The sequence below is a fragment of the Cynoglossus semilaevis genome, unplaced genomic scaffold, assembly GCF_000523025.1.
Source record: "Cynoglossus semilaevis isolate Cse_v1.0 unplaced genomic scaffold, Cse_v1.0 scaffold1282, whole genome shotgun sequence".
NCBI lineage: Eukaryota > Metazoa > Chordata > Actinopteri > Pleuronectiformes > Cynoglossidae > Cynoglossus > Cynoglossus semilaevis.
The window spans coordinates 188128-206636 of record NW_007585122.1 but is presented as its reverse complement, the minus strand read 5'-3'; the positions used below and the strand labels follow the sequence as shown (position 1 = coordinate 206636).

The window sequence follows — 18509 nt, the reverse complement described above, 5'->3', positions numbered from 1 at the left end:
AAGAAAGGGAATAAAACTCCACCATGGAGTCTGATAGACCTGCGATCCTTTTACTCGGTGTATAATTCCCCAGGTCGTATTAGAGCACTGCAGTTTTATCCCTTCATTACTTGGGTGAGACATTTAGCACATCAGAACATGGATGCTGCTCATGCATACTGCACTTCACACGCATCGTCTCAGGTGTCTTTTTACAGCCCAGGTTAGACGCCAACACCCTTCTACTTTGGCCTTAACCAGCAGTTTGTACTTTAAGGGTTGCTTTACTGCCATCTACTGGGCGTATTTCACACTGCTAAATATTTCATGTACAGGGCGTACCAATCAGTTGCGACAGAAAGAAAAGAATTAGAAATGTAATGTGCTTTTAATGTGTTTCAGAAACCAACCTCTAAAGAAAACTAAAGGTTTGGTTAAATAAACAATTCTGAATACTAACTTTAAAGATGTTTACTGAGCAGCCTTATTTTTCCATAAGATTATTTTTTGTGTTACTTCCAAAACAATTATTGGAGACAAGATGTTTATGCTTCTTCTTCTTCTTTTCTTACATAAACTCTGTGCTTGACTCCTCGACACAACCTGTAGCTGTTAAGCTCAAACTCTTGCCACCATGTAGAGAAACTACGTACCGGGACCACAATGTTAGGCCACTAAATATTTAAACCATTCTCTTTGTCGCATGTGAATAAACGTTTGTAATATTTTGGGTCAAAGCGACTTTCCACACTGTATGTTGTTCTTGGAAATTCCACAAAAGGAATGTGTTTATTTCCTTTGATTAGAAGAAAAATTGCACTTTCCAAAAAAATAACATGTGACGCAGTCACCTCACTTGCTCCATGTTGCTCTGTGGTCAGAATGTGATTGGTGTTTGAAGGGGATTTTGGAAAAGGAAAAAAATTTTTTTCTTCTTATTCCACCGAGATAAAACAACAGTGAGCACAGGAAGGAATCATGCAAGATGGAGATTCAAATAACTCAAACCGCCAGAAGTGTTTTTATTATACACTGTGAAATCCACCACACGATTGCTCCTTTGCACTCAAATAAAACACAAAAACCCTCAGTGTGTGTCAAATTGTAAAAGTCAACTGAAAAATACACTTTGCCTAATCAAATTAATGGCAGAGTAATCACTCATAATGACACGTTTTCTCCTCCAGCTTCCTCCAAAGACAGGCTTATGGAGTTAGAAATGTATCGCGGTGAATGCAGAGAGGGGAAACAATTCCCCCGTGACCACACTGGAGCAGATGTTGTGTCAATCAAGCCGTGATCTCCAACCTTCATTAGCGCTGAGAAAAAACGGCCGCAGAGACGCTCATCGTGTCAAACACGCAGAGGAATGCGACTGGAAGGAGAGGCGGCACGAGTCCCTTCAATTTCCTCCTCTACCTCTACCGTGTTTTCTTCTCAGCCTGTTTCCTCTTTTAATTTGGTCTCTCTGTTTGTTTTTCTCTCCATTCTTTCATCAGCAGAAAAAACATAGCATGCATTCCAGCTGTAATACCACTCAGGTTCAGTATCAGCACAGACTCAGACTCACCAGTGTGTGTTGAACATGCTCAAGAAGTGCTTTCATCATCATAAATCATTTATACAGACCTATACTTAGAAATACTCACTACAATTAGTTCAATTTAAAGCTGTAAATTGCACTATGATCTAAAAGAAAAACAAATCAAACAACATATCATTCTTCTTAAACTTTAAACATTTAATCATCTCAACTTTGTATCACTGTCAACTGAGCTGGCAGGGTTTTTGCACGTCTTTCAAAATATGGACAGTTTCAGGAAAAAAATTAAATAATGGCAGATTACAAACCTGGACCCAAACACCTCATCTCTATTCAAATGTTATTGATGGCTCTAGGCCAAGGTGAAGTGCTCTTCCTGTGGGCTTCCAGTGAACCGGCAAGAAGTTTGGCAAAGGGGGGGTTTCCTAGGACAAGGGGCTGAGGACGTACCGGTATACGTTCCCTTGTGGTCTTTTGAGGGCCTGGATAAAAATAAAATGAAAACAGGGTTTATGTGTCATACATCTATCGTGCATCAAAAGCTAGAAATATGGTGGCCATAAATAAGTGGTTGTTAACCGATTGTTTCAAGCGTGGTGTTCTTCATCTTCTCCCCAACTTCAAATTTCAGGTTTTTCAGGTGTTTGCCAAAATCGAGCAGGGCTAATGATGGACTCTTTGGCTCAGGAAGGTTGACCTGTGATCTGAAGACGATCAAGTCAAATCACATAATTTAGGTGGCTAATAAAATGTTATTTTAAATAAATAGTGGTTATAAATGTAACATAATTAAATTAATAAATTATTTAACATAAATTGTACAATAATAATCCAGATAGATAGATAGATAGAGGAAAACTTTATTGGAAATGCAACAGTTACCATAAAGTCAAACAAAAAGAGAAACTTACTTTTCCAAAGTTGATTTCAAGTTCTGTAAGAAAATAGAAAATAAATTATTAATTAATTATAAGTCAACTGCATCTTTTTTTTAACCAAAGTTTAATTAGTGCTGGTAGGAAAATCAAAATCATAAATGCTCTTAGTTGCATGATTTTAGGTGAGGATTAATCAATTCATGTTCTAAATGCAATAATAGATTCAAAAGTCGTGCCTGATTGATGCCACCACTGCTTCACAGGCTGGGTAATTACCCAGGTATGGTCTTCCTGTTACCGTAAATTCAAATAGTAATAATTCCAAATCATAAGATCTCAAAGTGTCTCAACCCACTTGAATTATCAATAAATATTATGTTTCATATAATAATAACCTCCCCAGCCTGATAAGGAACACCGAACACATGTACCAGCATGAATAAGTGATCCTTCGCTTTCAGCTCCTGGTTAATGGTCTGGACTCTCTCTTCTAGTGAAGATATCTCCGTATTCAAATTAGTAAGAGTGGTGTTGATTTCATCAGTTTTTTGTGCCTTCTCTGTCCTGAATGCATCCAGTCTGGCCTCCTCCTCCTTTCTGAGGAAGCCATGGAGTTCTTGAAACTCCTCCTAATGGACTTCTCTGTTTGCTGAGCCTGGAGCTGGAGAATAAATACAACAAGCCATAACAACAAATGTACACACTGTATGTTTATGTAATTTATGTATAAAAGACAAACTGAAAGCGTTCACCATTTCATCCTACCTCGATGCGGCGGGCAAAGCAATTACAGCTGACTTTTGCTTTTTTAAATGATCCCAGTCTGCTGTTCAACTCTGCCAGTTGGACCTTGACCTTTGTCTGTGAAGAAAGTGTACGTGTCATACGAGTGCGTGTGTGTGTGTGTATAATAAGATTTTTGTTTTGTTTTGCTTGGTTTTGCTCACTCTGTTTTCCTCTGCTACTTCACAGACGGGGGCGCACTTGTGGTTCTGGTGTTTCTGTGAATCTTTACAGATGACACAGATGAGCTCCTGGTCGACCTGACAGAAGAGTTTGCGTTTCTCATCGTGCAGACTGCACATCTCCTCGGATGCTGTGCCTTGGTTCTGGTCCCTCTCCTGCCTCAGAGTGTCGCACAGGTCTTTTAGAGCAAAATTACGCGTAGGCTGAGCCCCGAGGAAGAGCTGCTTACATACGGGACACGAACGCTGACCACTCAGATCCCACCAGTGAGTGATACAGGACTCGCAGAAACTATGACCACACTGAATAACCACGGGCTCAGTGAACAGGTCACGGCACACCGGGCAGGTGCACGTTGCCTCTGGCTTTGACTGAGCCATTACTCCTCAACTTTTACTGTACTGCGTGATTTGGTTTTTCGCAAACTTTTTACTTTCGTTTTCAAAGATTCACTCGCGTTTCACAATCAAGCTCCCAAACTCCGGTCTTCTAATACATATCACTGGACACCAGTAAAAACACGCAGATACTCACAGTGACGGATGATCCAACCAAACAAACTTTTATATCTTCACGAGAATGTGAGAGAAAGCAGCTTCATTCACCCAGAGCAGATTTACTTTTACTTCCTGTTTCACTACTGCTGAAGGAGGAGCGTTGTTGACGCAGCCTCAGCTGCATCACGGGGATTTGCGTCTTTTATTTCTTTCTAATAAAAATAATAATAACGATTATATTTTTCTCTTCAGAGTTCAGACCTACGACAGAGTATTAGGACCAAATCATGGGAAAAAAAAGTAAAATCACGTTAAATTACTAAAATAAATGGGTGAAAATTCAAGAATACAGTTTTTAATATTACAGAAAAAGTCTTAACTTTCGCAAAGAAAGTGATTACTGACAAAAACAACAGAAGTGAAGTCACACATGTATGAGGATAAAGTGGAAAAAGGTGTTTATCTTTTGTATGTTGTATTTAAGTAAGTACAGATTTTTGAATGCAGCTGATTCTACTGTGTTGTACTTACAATACATCTCTGTCGCATCTTAGTTACTTCTCGCTCCTGTGACTGAGGTGCAATGAGCAACTGGGAGTTAGCTATCGTGTCCAGGGACACATTCACATGCAAACAGAACTACAACACTTGATTTGCCCTCAGCACCACATGTGCTGGCAAATAGTACAGAAAAACAAGCGTTAATTTGTTTTAAATACCGAACATTATTACTGCATGTTTCCTATTTTATAAACTGAGTAAAAGCAATTTGCTCTGATGAACAGTTCCGCACTGTTAAACGTGGATCACCTGTTTTTCTCCTGCTATAAAAAATATATTACATTTGACATATTTTGGATCCGACACAGATGTGACTATTTAACTTTTGGCTGAGTAAATTGTTTGACGACTTGTAGACATGATATTTGCCTTGTGGGAGGACAGCGCTGTACAATTTTCTGCAGATTTGTGTCATGAAGTCGGCTTGAAGAGCGATAACCGTTGCCAAACTTCTGTCTGGGTCGTTTCTGTTTTATTTGGGTTTGACATTATCTGTCACTGTGTAAAGGCCACCCTAATGTTGGGCTGGAGGAGTGGGGGGGGGGGTTAAGAGATCACACCAGGACTGCATCCTTTTTCCACTCGTGTGTGTGTGTGTGTGTGTGTGAGACAGAGAGAGAGAGTGTGTGTCTAGTACAACATCATGATAATAACTCTCATATAGCATCTGTACTGTTCCCACTGCCTTCATGGGCTGCTGTAATTATTAGGCCTGAGGACAGCCTGCTCCTATACTTAATATTAGGTCTATAACCATAAAACATTCAATCCACATAAAGCCAAGTGTTCTGGATCTGGCTACAGTAGCCTCCCCTGGGTGGTGCCGTAAAACTGTTCAGAGCTGCCATTAGGTGGAGGAGGCTGGAAGAAATACTGGAGCTGGGCTCGGACCAAACCTGCGCTCGGGCTCAGCTGCTGGTAAACTAATTGGGCTGCCCCCTCACCAGGAGAAAAAAAATCACATACTGTACGCAGGACATGTTGCACTTATGCCGCAGAGTACACATCTACTGTAGGTTGTAACACTGAGGAGACCGACCCCTCCTCACCTTCTCTCTCTCTCTCTCTCTCTCTCTCTCTTATGCTCTCTCCATTTTCCCCTCCACTGTTCTCACACACTTGATCACCATCTCTCCCAGTTAGACATATGCTCCATCATTTTCCTTCAGGGATAAAAGACTGGGAAGGGATTCAACGAGACACCGCCGCTCTGCTCTGCTGTATTTATGTGTATTAACTGTATCCACACACACACAGCTTCCCTGTCTGTGGAAACACTATCCCTGTCTAAATCTGGACCTGATATTCAATGTACACTATTTCAAATTAAGAGAAGTCGGCGTTAGTCGTGTCCTGCACATGATATATAGTTCCAATTAAGGCCGGGAGTAGTTGCATTATTTTTGAGGGCGCATGTCAAGACTGGGCTGTTATACGTCTTAATTTGAAACTAAAACAGGTTTTTCTGTGGAGAGATAAAATTATTACACCCTAAGAAAATCAACTTCTTGTTAAAGTGTTTCCCTTATGCTTTCATATGAAGACATTTTAAGTGTTTTTTTTGTCCAAACTACAGTCATGGAGGAGGATATGTTAATTTACTTTGAATAAAGATGGACAAAAAAATTAAAGATCCTTATAACATTTTATCTGTAGTGGATTGCAGTTGTTTTGATTCATTTTCATGTGTGTGTGTGTGTGTGTGTGTGTGTGTGTCCACATTTACAACGTCTACAAATCTCCTCTTCGTCTTCCTCTTATTTTCTTTCCTGTCCACTCCATCTCCTCCCTCATTTTATCTCCACACTGCTCCACCTTAACTGTCCCTCTGACCTGCTCCTGTGTAGTCCTGTCCATCCGGGTCACTCCCAGTGAAAATCTCAGCATCTTCATCTCCTCCACCTTCAGCCCAGTCTTTGGACAGTGTCACTGTCTCTGAACGACACATCAGTCGTTCTACTCCTGCTTTGTCAGCATGGACTGTTTTATTCTCACTCCAACTATTTTTTTTTTTTCTGTAATGCTTTCAAATCCTTAATAAAGTATAATTATGGGCAGCATGTTTAACGTTAAACCTCAATTTCATGCAGCCTGGGCCTAGTTGTTAAAGGATTGTGCTTTAAATTGAAGGACTGCCAGTTTGAATCCCAGCACTGGCAGCAACACAACACTCTTCAGTCTTCACTGAAATTTGACAAACAAAATGTGTTAAATGGAGTTTATCTAAATACTAAAAGTATAAATAAATATTCATATAAACTTTAAACAGCAGTAGTTTGTGCCATGGCTAAATGAAAATGAGCTCCTTCAGGGTATAAATATATTTTAGCTCTGCATGTTTAAGTTTGTAGTTATACTCAATTGTTTTGCAGTGAAAGTTCTTGTGCTAAACGGTGGCCACTTTGTGAAACTGCACGCTCATAAAGGGTCAGTGAAAGAAAAGACGCAGACAAAGTGACTAAGTGTTTGTTTGGCCCAACATAACAGGAATTTACGACGTGTTAAATGTTTCCTTTGTTCCTCCCTGTGGCAGCTTGTGCAGTGATTACAAACGCTGGCAGTCTCTGATGAGCTCATTAGCCGCTCACTATTACCATTACCTCAACAGGACCACGGTTTACCATCACTTCAGTGTACCAATATCTGACAGAGCAACTGACTGATATTTCAGTTTTTGAAAAATTTAACAAATCTGTACAAATTCACTTATCACAATTAAAAGTTTTTTTTTTCTTTTTTCTTTTTTTTTTTTTTTACAGACTGCATTTGTTTTTCTTGTTTATTTATGGCAGGTTGCCAAAACCTTTCCACCTCCTGTACTTGACCCCTGAAATAAATCCTGTGTACCATTCCATTTAGCAATCCATGTTGGAAAAGGAGGGTAGGGGCAGGAAGGCGAGTGGGAGGGGTCAGCTGTAGTAATAATCATAAATCACCCTCTGAAATGCTGCCATGTCACATGCCAGACCGCGCCACTAATGACCGGGCCCATCTTTCACTGGGTATTTTTATCTGTGTGCCCTGACACTCGACTTCTGGAAGCGTCCTCTCGTTTTACTTCGTCAGCACCTTGGCCCAGCCTCAGCACAAGTTTCTCACATATCTATATATACCAGCCATCTAAATGGCATTTTCTCTCACCCACCCCCTGCTTGGCAAGTACCAAGAGCTCTGTGACTTGGCAGAGGTTCTTGGAGTCCTTCCCCAGCGAACACGTACAACCTCCCCTCACCCCCCCCACTCCTAACCGAAAGTTACCCTCCGGAGAACAGCTGGCCAAAAATATAGATCCATCTGCCACTGTCTTCATGTTCCGGGGGGGGTATCAGTGCAATCAAAGAAAAACCTAAAGAAAAGTTAAAGAAAAATGAATTACAGCTGTTTAGAAACACCTGCGGTGTGTTATTGCGGGTGCAGTTAAACAGCTCACTCTTGTAAACACCCACAGACACTCTCACTTCCAGCAGGAAAAGTCCAAACACCTGTAGGCCGGCATGCACTCTTGGTGCAGAATGTTTTAAGCCCGCTGACATGTGGCTCCAGAGACAGCGGGTCAGCAGCAGCAGCCTCCTGCTATTTCAGAATCTGTCAGAGCTTGAGGTTTTAATTTATTCTGCCAGAATGTGTGGAAGCAGCAGCAGCAGCAGCAGCAGGGTTTGGTCTACTGTGGAAAGTAGAAGTTCGAAGAGTCTTAAACCTGAAGATACGTCAATGACCGAAAGGTTCAAAGACAAATAACATTTTCACACATAGAACAGAACATATTCTGGTCCTTTTTTATGTCTCCGACCCACAGTGTTATGTAACTTCAACTCTTACAGTTACCAATGTCTGCAAGTGCAAGCAGTAAAAATGTGTCTTAACAGATGAGAATGATGAGAATGGCCCTGTTGTTGGTAACGCAGCGGTAACACCCATCGCAATTGTCTGTGTAGAGTGAGGTGAACTCCAGCAACACAATAGCAGGGACAAAGGAACGACTAGCGAGTTATATAGCATGAATGAAACACTATATACCAGGAGACCACCACTGTAGAATATACAGTGAATTTGTCAACCGTTGTCCTGATAACCGGCTCTGCCGATGCATCACTCACAAATTTGTACTTTATATTTAGCATCCTATGACATTTTACTCAAGTGGATTAATCCTGAGACCAAGTGCAGTGATTACGCCACATACTGACTGTAATTCTCCCCCCTCTCTGTTAGCGTCAGGCTACTGTTTGCCCACAGGCCCTGCCAAGGGTTTGAATCCGACCCCCCATACGCAGAGCCAAAACACACGTACATCAGTCGTCGTGTAATGTCGTGCCTGCTGTGCGCTGTATCGTATGTCTTTGCAGATCTTATCCTGAACAATTCCAAGTAATAAATGACTAAAAACCTCTGCTGGAAAGAAGTGAGGCCTGGGCTTTTGACCTTGTGTGTGGTCGACGCTCACAGTCAATGAGAGTTGCTGCACAGCTGTGGAGAAGTGATCTGTTGATGCAGATACTAAAGGCCCAATTCAGTGATGAATAGAAATATAGTGCATGGTGTAAAAGGAGAATTAGGTGTGGTCGTGATCCTCAGGTCTGATCTAATTGAGACAACAATCTATATAAGATATCCTCATAGCAGCAGGAGTGTGTGAGAAACCATGAGGGTATTAAAATGTATAATCATTTTGAGTATGTCTTTATTTCTTTGTTAAAATAAAACAAGTCAGTCTTTAAAGGATAATCAGTGATATAAAACATCTAAACTCAATGCCAGAATCTTAATACTGTTAATTTACCTCCCTCAATAGTCACTGTATCAAAGCCTGAACATCATGCTCAAACAGGATACACCCATGGTCGCAAAGGTCGATCTTTTAACAAGTAACTAAAATGATAAAACGTTGCTTTGTTTGCTTCATGTGGTGACATGTGCCATACCACAACACACAATGCTGGTCATTTTAAATTATTCCAAAAATACATCTAAACTTCTTAATAAATCAATTTTACTCAAAAGTCTGAAAAAGTCTTCATGGGTTCTGGTCCAGTTTTGAGAAATAGATGCTAATAGAGGCAGTAACTTCTCTGGTCCTATCCTGGTTCCACTCACCAGTCAATACTTTTCTTTGGAGCATGACCACGATCGATCCTGAACTGCAACCACGCATTTGTAACTGTAACCATGATGACGGAGCTTCACTAACCCTGACAAAGACATTTTGTTTCTTCAGTCCACACCACAACGTTTCCCTAAACTTAATTAGTTTAACTAAAGCATGCACTTTTAAAAGACTGATGAATAAAAACATGACGTTTACTCTTTTTGTCTGAACTCAGGCCTCCGGCCTCTGGTTCTGACAACTTTATAACAAAACAGTGGCAAGGGGTAAACGTTTAACTCGAGCTAAGTGTTTTTTTTTTATAAACTCAGATCTCTGTAAATCATCTCCAACTCTACGGCCTATGGCGGGGGTCAGTTCAATCAGTCAATTAAACAGACAAATGGAAAAAGAAAGTGAAGGGATGGAAAGATAAAAAGGATGAGAGAACTGAGCGTAAACACAGCAGCCGTGGAAGTAGATGGAAATGTCAGCGTCCTTTTATTCTCTCCTCACTCTCTGTTTTTATTTTGCTGTGCTTGTATGTGAGTGACGTTCTCTTTCTCTCTCTGGCTTTGCCAGCCACTGCCACAAAGAAAACATTTTTTCCGCTGTTTGTGTACAAAGGACACTGCCAGGGAAAATTCAGACCCTCTTTATTCAATATGATTACCAAAATCCCCTTTGACTGTCATAAACAAATAAACTGCATTTGTGTGTGTGGAGATCTGTAAATCAACAGTCACAGACCAGTCAGAGAGGCTGCTGACATCATCGTGCTAAATAAATGACAGCATGGTTAAAGAGTGCTGGTCCAGGGCCAGTGGGCTCCAACAGTCACTGAGTCCATAACTTATAACAAACATGACATTTTTCAAATAAACCACACTGCAGGGCCGAACCTGTCATCTCTCTGGTCACAATGAGAAACAGTGATACAGTGACAACCGTACTCTCATAAGATGTTTGTTTTGTACAGACGGCATACTTTCAGTCTTACCTAGTCGTCTGTTTTGTCTGCGCCTTTAAAATATGGTTGTCTTGTCCATTATGATGCGTTGCTTATATTCCGCTTCCTCGGTACGCAAAGAGAGCAGCGTTGTCCCCTCAGGACTGCAACATTCTTCATTTACATTTCTCCATTGTCTGATAGCATCAGTTGATCTTTATGCTGTTCGACAACAGCTCTTGTCTGTCGTGCTATCAGACATTCACAGCTGTTGATTAGAAAAACTCTAAGAAACTTGAAACAGATATTTGGCAAAAGAAAAAATGGAAATAAAATTACAATTCAGTGATTTTTTTTCCACTTTTGCAGAATTAAAAAAATAATTTTAATTAATTTGTCATGCAATGATTCTTCAACCCCCAAAGAGGGTCCCACCCCTTACTTAAAGCACTAGTCTGTATTAACAATGCAGTTGTGATTTTCTTTTCTTTTTTTTAATAGCAATGCTATTGGAAAAAATGCTGTTAAGTGCCAGGTGATAAAGTAATTATAGGTGTTTTGAACAAATTTTAGTATTCTTTTAAGTATAAATTAAAAGCATTAAAAAATAAAAGAAAAAAAAAACATTCAGCATATTTTTAGGGACCTGGACCTTCTACCGAGAAATGGGAGAAGTGCAAGGCATCTCTGCAGATGATCACATGACTGTGCATCTACTGTTTATTGGCACATTTTATTGCCTTAAAAAAAATCCTGTCAGAGATAGCAACAGCTTTAGGTGTGAAACCATAATGAACAAGGCACAAGAAGTTAAGTTAAGGTGAGATAGAGCTGCGAAGATAAACATATATACAAACAGTCTAACAACTTATGTCAAGTTGTGCAATTTGCAAAATAAAAAAGGAAACTCAGAAAGAAACAACATTGAAATGATTGTATTTCTGCCAACTCTACCTGTTTGTTTGTTTGTTTGTAGACACATCCCTCTTATCTTGTCCCCCCTTCTTTGGACCCAGCAGTGTCCGCATGGCAGCATCCGCGCATGCGCAGCGCAGCCTGCGCGTTACAGTCATGAAGTTGAGTCTAACGCTTATGAACAGCCTGCTGCTCAAACTTGGACGCGGACTAAAAATAATGGTTTTTCCTGCACAAGTCAGAGGTCCCTGCACCGAGACCGAGTCCCGGACCGTCCGTATGACCTGGTAGAGGTCTCTGGTCCAGTGTAACTCACTTCTCGGGCTTGTGTTTTGGGTAGTTTTTTGGATCGGTTTAGTTTATAAAGTCTTGCCGGTAATGGGCAGCAGTGGCTGAAGTGCCTCGGAGCGGTCAGTGACGGGCTGCAGACAGCAGGGAGAGCTGTGCGTCGACCACACGCTGCATTTGATGATGGTCACAGCTCCAATGAAGTGAAGCAAAAGCTGCGAGAAGATTTCTGCGTGGGACAAAAGACAGTCATACTTACAGGTGTGATTTATGTTTTTATTAATATTACACCATAATTTAACACCATTTATTTCCACTTTGCTGGTTTAACTGTGTACATGATCATGACAGTTAGTACTGGTGGATGTAATTTATGAAATGTGTATGTTGTGCAAAATTCTTTGTTTTACATTTTCATTAATAACACAAAAATAACAATTCATTCATTCATGTTGAAATTCAATTCTAACAATTTTGCGTTGATTTACTCCTAGTAATTACCACCTTAAATACAATGTAAAAGGTCAAAGTAAATCGTGAAACTTAACACTATCTGTTTTGCTTAATAATTTAATTGTGGAATACTCTGTTATAGATGATTCATCTCAATTCTGGATTAAATGCGTTTTATGTTATTATTATTTTTATTATAAATTAATTTGTCTTTAATTTGACTCATCCGTGATGTGAAGATGGCACATCTGTGTCAGTGCTGCATTTGGACTTCTAACCCACGTCTCCTGGTGGAGGGCCACTGACCGTCCGTGCGTCCGCGTCTTTTCCACTCGTCTCTTGTCCCACGTGGAGTTTGTGTTTATATTTGATATGTAGGAAATAGGAATCGTATACCGCGGCCGGCTCTCGGGGTTTGGGTTGCTGCTGTCTTTTGGCCTGCCCCTAACAACATGACAAGTTGCGCGTCGACTCCAAATCTGATAGGGCCTCGGTGCGCCGTAATCCACACAGATTAGATTTCACAGCTAGGACTCAAACTTAATCAACGCGCATTAATGCGTAAAAGGTGAGTGGACCGCGATATGGTCAATGCGGGTTTTGGCTGCAATGATCCATTCTTTGCAATGACAAATAAATAAAACACATATAAAGATGTTACAAACCAAATCAAGATTATTTTGCATTTTTAATGCAGTGGAAAATATGCAAACTAATCTAAAGAATTATAATTGAAATTATATTTAATTGACCTTTTAAAATAGCAATAAAATATATATGTTCGTATTTTAACCTAATTAAATATTATTAATTGATACGTCTAGTTGCAATATTATGTTGTTGAAGAACTGTAATGAATATTATGTCCTCATATGTATCAATATTATAACTCTAAAATAACAAACGTTGCAAATATAATATAATTCATTAACACTTTCATCTTCTAAAGGTTTTTTTTTAAAACTGCTGATAAAAAACATGTTTCAAACCAAAATAGCGTTATCAATTTTAATATTATACTTAATGATGATTATTTTTGAATAAATATAATTGTATTTTTTAGTCCACAAAACACAACAGTATTTCCACATGTGATGTGCACGCGTCCTAAGTGATTTAGCTGAATATAGTAAATATGATTCTGTTATTCTGGGAGTTCAAGGCCTTGAAGTTGGAGGAAGGGTCTGGAACACTTCAAATCAATTTCTTTTGGAGCCTAATGTCTCTGACCGTGTCCTCAAAAATTGCGAGGTGCGTAAAAGCGCATAAAACACACGCGCGCATTTGGTGACTTTTCTGAGGACGCGTGCAGCCGTGCAGCAGTCTGCGGTTTGTTCGACACTCTCTTTAGGCTTTTATGGCGTGAAATTACCGCAGTACGCTCCACTTTCTACTCATCCGACGTCCCTCATGCGTTCCTCAAGACGCTGTCAATAGCCGTGGTGAGAAATATAATTCTCTCTGCAGGGACGCTGAAGGAAATGGCAGGCATTATTGATTCCCAGCAGCCTGTGCAGTGTCAGGTAACTGCAGGGCCGTGCACGGCACTTCATGTGCAGTGGGCCTCAACACAGAACATAATAGGTGGGCACGGAAGCGGTTGGTTGTCAGCATTTCCTAAGATTTATTTTTAAACGCATTATTTAAGATAAACTATATACATATATATGTATGTATATATATATATATATATGTATATAGTATATATATATATATATATATATATAGTTATATAAACTATATATATGTATAAATACATATATATAAATATATATATATAGTTTATAGTTTAGTCTAATCTTTGCATTTATGGTACAGGGTTCGAACGAAGAGGGTGAGGGGAGGAGGAGGAGGGGGGGTCTGGGAGGCCTAGGCACAAATCAATTCACCTGAGAGATGCATTATTGTCTTCGGTTTCAGGCCAGGAGGAGCTGAGCGCTATGAAAAATTAAAAGGATGCCAGTGAGTTTACAGGATCGAGCCAGAAAGGTCCACTTTGTGCAACACACACACACACACACACACACAGAGTCAGACACACAGACACACACACTGACCAAACACAAAAAGTCCCAGAGCTCTAAATTGATACTAATTTAACCTTAAGTTATCCACTTTTTAAATAACCTTTTTATGAAGTCCACAGTCTGGGGCCAGTACAGTGAGTCATGCTGATGTATACAGTTGAAAACAGAAATATTAGCTCTCTGAAGTATTTAGAAGTAGTAAGTATTTGGGGTTTGGTGGAGAGGTCTTTGTGCAGATCAGTCACTAACATTTATTCTTTTCAACTTGGAGCCAAATTATACTTTGGAATAACAATAGAAGACAAACAGCCATCAAATCCCAGCTTTGCTTTGACTCTCTTAGATAATAGTTTTAATTTTTTATTCTTCTTGTTTTTTTGTTTTTTTTTCACATAAGATTCAAATACACCGATGATGCAGCTTAACATTTATGGTATTTTCATTGTCCACTCTGAGGGTGGTGTTCTTTGGGTGATATCCGTCTCCCTCCATTTGTACCTGCAGGCACCATCAGTAGGACCTTAAAGTGTCTAGTTTTAATTTACTTTGAGTACAGAGTACATGTACTGTTTGTACAGTCGTACTGTATACGTCACCGTTCTCTTTCTTACAGGCTCTGAAGTTGTTTACCTGGGGCTACAACCTCACGGTGCATTCATGTGCAGGGTGTCAGTGACTATATTTTTTAATTAATAAATAGCCATATATATATTTCGAGTTTCAGATTATTATTTATTTAATGATTATTTTAGAATTGTTCCGTATACCTATTACATGGACAATTCCCATATTCAAGTTGCAAATTAGTTATTTTATTGTTTATTTTTAAGAATGTTTGTAAGGTGCAATTTATATGTTTAGATTTATATTTATTTACTTTTATATCTGTATATTATTATTTTTGCTGTGGAAAAATAACACTTTGTATTGAGTCATTTTAATTAAAAATGCTGTTTTTTAAATTATAATTTATTTATTTTGGGCTCTTTTGACATGGTCTTTAGTGGTGTATAATAATAATAATAATAATAATAATAATAATAATAACAATAATAATGATAATAATAATAATGTACACAGCAGTATAAATAAACACACATTTGTATCCCCAGTAGGGCCGTACAGTATAGTGAGCCTTGTTTGAAGCTTGTTCCTCGTCAGCAAAAGAAAAAAAAAAACTATATTTACTTTAGCTGCGGTGAAACAGATCAGGAGCATTAAAATGAGGTTTTGTGGGGAAAACTGGAAATGGTTCAGTGGCGCTCCTACCACACTTTGTGGGAACCACATATGTACTGGCAGGGAAGGACATTTGTGTTTGCACGTGAATGCGTGTCTTCACAGCCCACGCTTTTGTTCAACTGTCAAGGGTTTTGTGACAGCCTTTGCACGATAGAGCCCAGAGGAGCCATTTTGTGCTGTTGTGTTGGAAAGATGCCATTGTTTTCCTTTGTCTTCGCTCGGCCTTTTGTTGCAAACTTCCAGTATAAACTCTGTCTCCATTTTTCTGATCGCGGCATCTTATCCGCTTTGAGCAGAAGACGATCACTTCAGGCATCTCCGTCGCTCCCCCAACCTGCCTCTTGTCTAGTGTTAACAGGGTCACTCACTGTCTTGGTACACTAGCCAGCCACTGTGTCTGTGGTCCTGAGCCAGCCAAGCTGCCATATCAGTTACACTTCTCCATTTTCATTGTTGATATTTACTTCTGCAATTATCTCTCCACTTCACCCTCGGCTGAAGATGATATGCTGAAGTTAACGCTGCTGCTTCCCTCCTTCGGCTCCTGTTGCTGACACATAAACACACTGACAGAAGGCCCGGCCTGCAGATGTACTGAGACATGAAAAAAAAGTTTACAGTAAAATGGTTGGTTTCATCCAGAATGTGAGGATAAGTGATTAGATTTGTCACCAGAGCCCAAAGGTTTGTCTTTTCACCAGCATGCCCGCAGGAACAGTTAGGACAGGAGGTCGTTTATCATGGCCGCCTATGCAACTGTACACATATCTGTCCACTCACCAACATCAATTTCTTTTTTTTATGTGCCCCTCAAGTGAGCAGTGGATCACGACTAAAGAAGTCATGGAGGCCTCACAGGACCTCAGCGAACAGATGGTAAGTTAAAGGCTACTGTATGCACGTGAGCCTGCGTGGGTGGGTGGGTCGGTGGGTGAGGATACCTTGTGTCGGCCACACAAGTCTGGGGTATGGATGCAGTGGAGAGAGCTTGTTGTTTGTTGTGTGTGTGTGTGTGTGTGTGTGTGCGCGCGCGCTCTAATACCCAGCAGATGTGCTTCAGTGAGGGCACAGCAACCATATGGCAGCAGTCACAGTCACTGAGACCTGGACATAGATGTCATCTTAGAGCAGTAGTTCTCAACCTGGGGTTCCCAGACCCTTGGGGCTCTGTGGGCCATAGTCAGTGGTTCTGCCAAATAATTTGAGAGAACAGTTTAATTAAAAGTGCAGCTCTGCAGGTAGGCGCTATATTCACCAATAGAATGAGCAAAGCGGTCATCAGTCCTGCTACACTGTAGCATTCACACAGCATTATATTTCCAGCTCAGGAGTCACTGTGGCATCGGTGTTCTATGAGTTATAGACAAAATGCATTAGTGCTTCAGACATAGGCAACATCTTTTTGAGCAAAACTCCTGGTTTTGTCCTATGTCTAATGTATGCAACATTTTCAAATATTTTTAAGCATTTGTCAGTCTGAGATATGTCAGTGTTTTGGATTTTTTTTAAACACTTTTATATATATTTACAATTTTCAAAATGCGGCTTAAAGAATAGGTCTCAGTGCCACACAGTTTGAAAAAAAAACAAAATTTGACATAAATTTCAGTGTGTTCTGCAGACTTGCACTCTCTGCAAACATGCAAACTCACATACAAGCCGACGTGGTCAGGTGGGTTGTTAGTGTCGCAGCTCAGCAGGCCATCTTTGCGTCACGTCAGCACTGTGTCCCAGTTCTGCTTGTTTAAAGATCAGGCTGTATTGTTGGGAAAATGATTTTGGCGGCGAACGAGGTCCACTCGCATTTCAAAGTCGTTAGTCAGCCACCAGAACAGGTGTAATTTCATCTTCTCCTCCTCCTCCTTCTCCTCCATCAGGCCTGGTGCTCCCTCTCTCTATCTCTCTCCCTCTCTCACCCTCTCTCTCCCTCTCTCACCCTCTCCCTCTCTCTCTCTCTGACCTGCCAGCCTGCACAGTAATAATAGCACAAAGTGGGACAGAGCACATGAAGTATGTTGTTTTTCTCCCTCTTTTTGTGTTGCTCTGTCAGACTCGCCCAGGGTTAGATTACGAGCTGACCCCAGCGGAGAACTGTCACTCAAACAGACCTTAAAGTGTGTGAATGCGACAGCCTCGACGCGCAGTGGAGACAAATGGAGACAAAAAGAAAGAAAAAGAAAATGGTCTCACAAAGAACAAATTCCTGCTACAATCTAAAAGATCAAATATTGATGTCCACATCCCAAAATTACTTCACCTGCTTTAAATAGGCCAGTGATATCATTTGTAATGTGAATTCGAGCCGTGGCTCAAAGACATTGATTAATTGTTCTGGTTGAGAATGAGACCAGAGCAAGGGCAGAGCAGATTATAATCAAAGCACTTAGAGCTGTAAGCCTATAGAGCCCAGATTTGGTTGTACTTTATTTTCTAACTTTACAGGGCTGATGATATTCATAATTGATCTGTTTATATTTTTATTTTGGCATTACAGTTTTACTGAGACAGAACAGTGTGTGTGTGAGTCCCTAAATAAATTGTGCGCCTCCAATTTTGCCTCTTTTAATTCATGTTGCATTAGGTGAAAATATTAGCAGACACTGATGTTATGTAAGACAGACAGTAGTGGTTATAGTATTCCAGACACGTACTATAACTGACATACTGTGTTGCTCCTCGCAAACAGCTGCTAAATATTTAGTTTAATACTTTACTTATGAATAGTAAAATGGAGACATGATAGGGGGGCTGGTGTGGTGCCGAGGTAGGGCTCCTGCCTACCACCAGGAGGTCTTGGGCTCAATACCACCTAGTTCTCAAATCCCAGGTTGGGTCGGCCCTGGAAGGGCATCCGGTGTAAAACCTTCCTAAATCGATTTGCCGATAACCACTGTAGCGATCCCTGATGAAGGAACGAGCCATTATGAAAGAAGTAAAATCAAGATACGATCAAACTGAGAAGGTGAAACCTGTTAAATTGTCTGATGTGTTACATGTTGGGGAAAAATCTGAATACCATACATGGAAAAAAGAACTTCCTTCTGTTCAGTTGAAACTACTTCAGTTCTGTTTTCACTGTCACACTTTAATTACAGCAGCGGCTTCCAAATATTTAATTCAACTTTCAC

General features: G+C 40.2%; 2 protein-coding genes across 11 annotated transcripts in view; one reads left to right on the top strand and one right to left on the bottom strand.

Moving 5' to 3' along the window:
* Positions 1-969: 969 nt before the first annotated feature.
* On the bottom strand, positions 970-4017 carry LOC103398698 (uncharacterized). 2 transcript variants are annotated; one of them, XM_025053754.1, is made up of 4 exons: positions 2832-2850; positions 2434-2456; positions 2102-2226; positions 970-2004 (listed from the first exon to the last, which is right to left on the bottom strand). In XM_025053754.1, exons 1-4 carry the CDS (start codon positions 2835-2837, stop codon positions 1856-1858), a joined length of 303 nt encoding a protein of 100 aa, XP_024909522.1. In that variant the 5' UTR covers positions 2838-2850; the 3' UTR covers positions 970-1855. The 2 variants fall into 2 exon arrangements, 1 of the variants encoding a protein (XP_024909522.1); XR_003049057.1 differs by lacking the exons at positions 970-2004; positions 2102-2226 and adding exons at positions 3166-3261; positions 3348-4017 and having other exon boundaries at positions 2430-2456; positions 2832-3061.
* A 7390-nt stretch (positions 4018-11407) lies between these two features.
* eya4 (EYA transcriptional coactivator and phosphatase 4) overlaps positions 11408-18509 on the top strand; it is a 40078-nt gene continuing 32976 nt past the window's right edge. For 2 of the 9 annotated variants that reach the window (XM_008337394.3, XM_008337396.3), the window contains exons 1-2: positions 11412-11920; positions 16197-16257. In XM_008337394.3, the coding sequence (XP_008335616.1) occupies positions 16225-16257 (33 nt within the window). In that variant the 5' untranslated portion in view covers positions 11412-11920; positions 16197-16224. Of the gene's footprint in view, positions 11921-16196; positions 16258-18509 lie in introns of all 9 variants that reach the window. The other 7 variants (XM_008337393.3, XM_025053750.1, XM_008337398.3 and 4 more) reach the window with 7 other exon arrangements.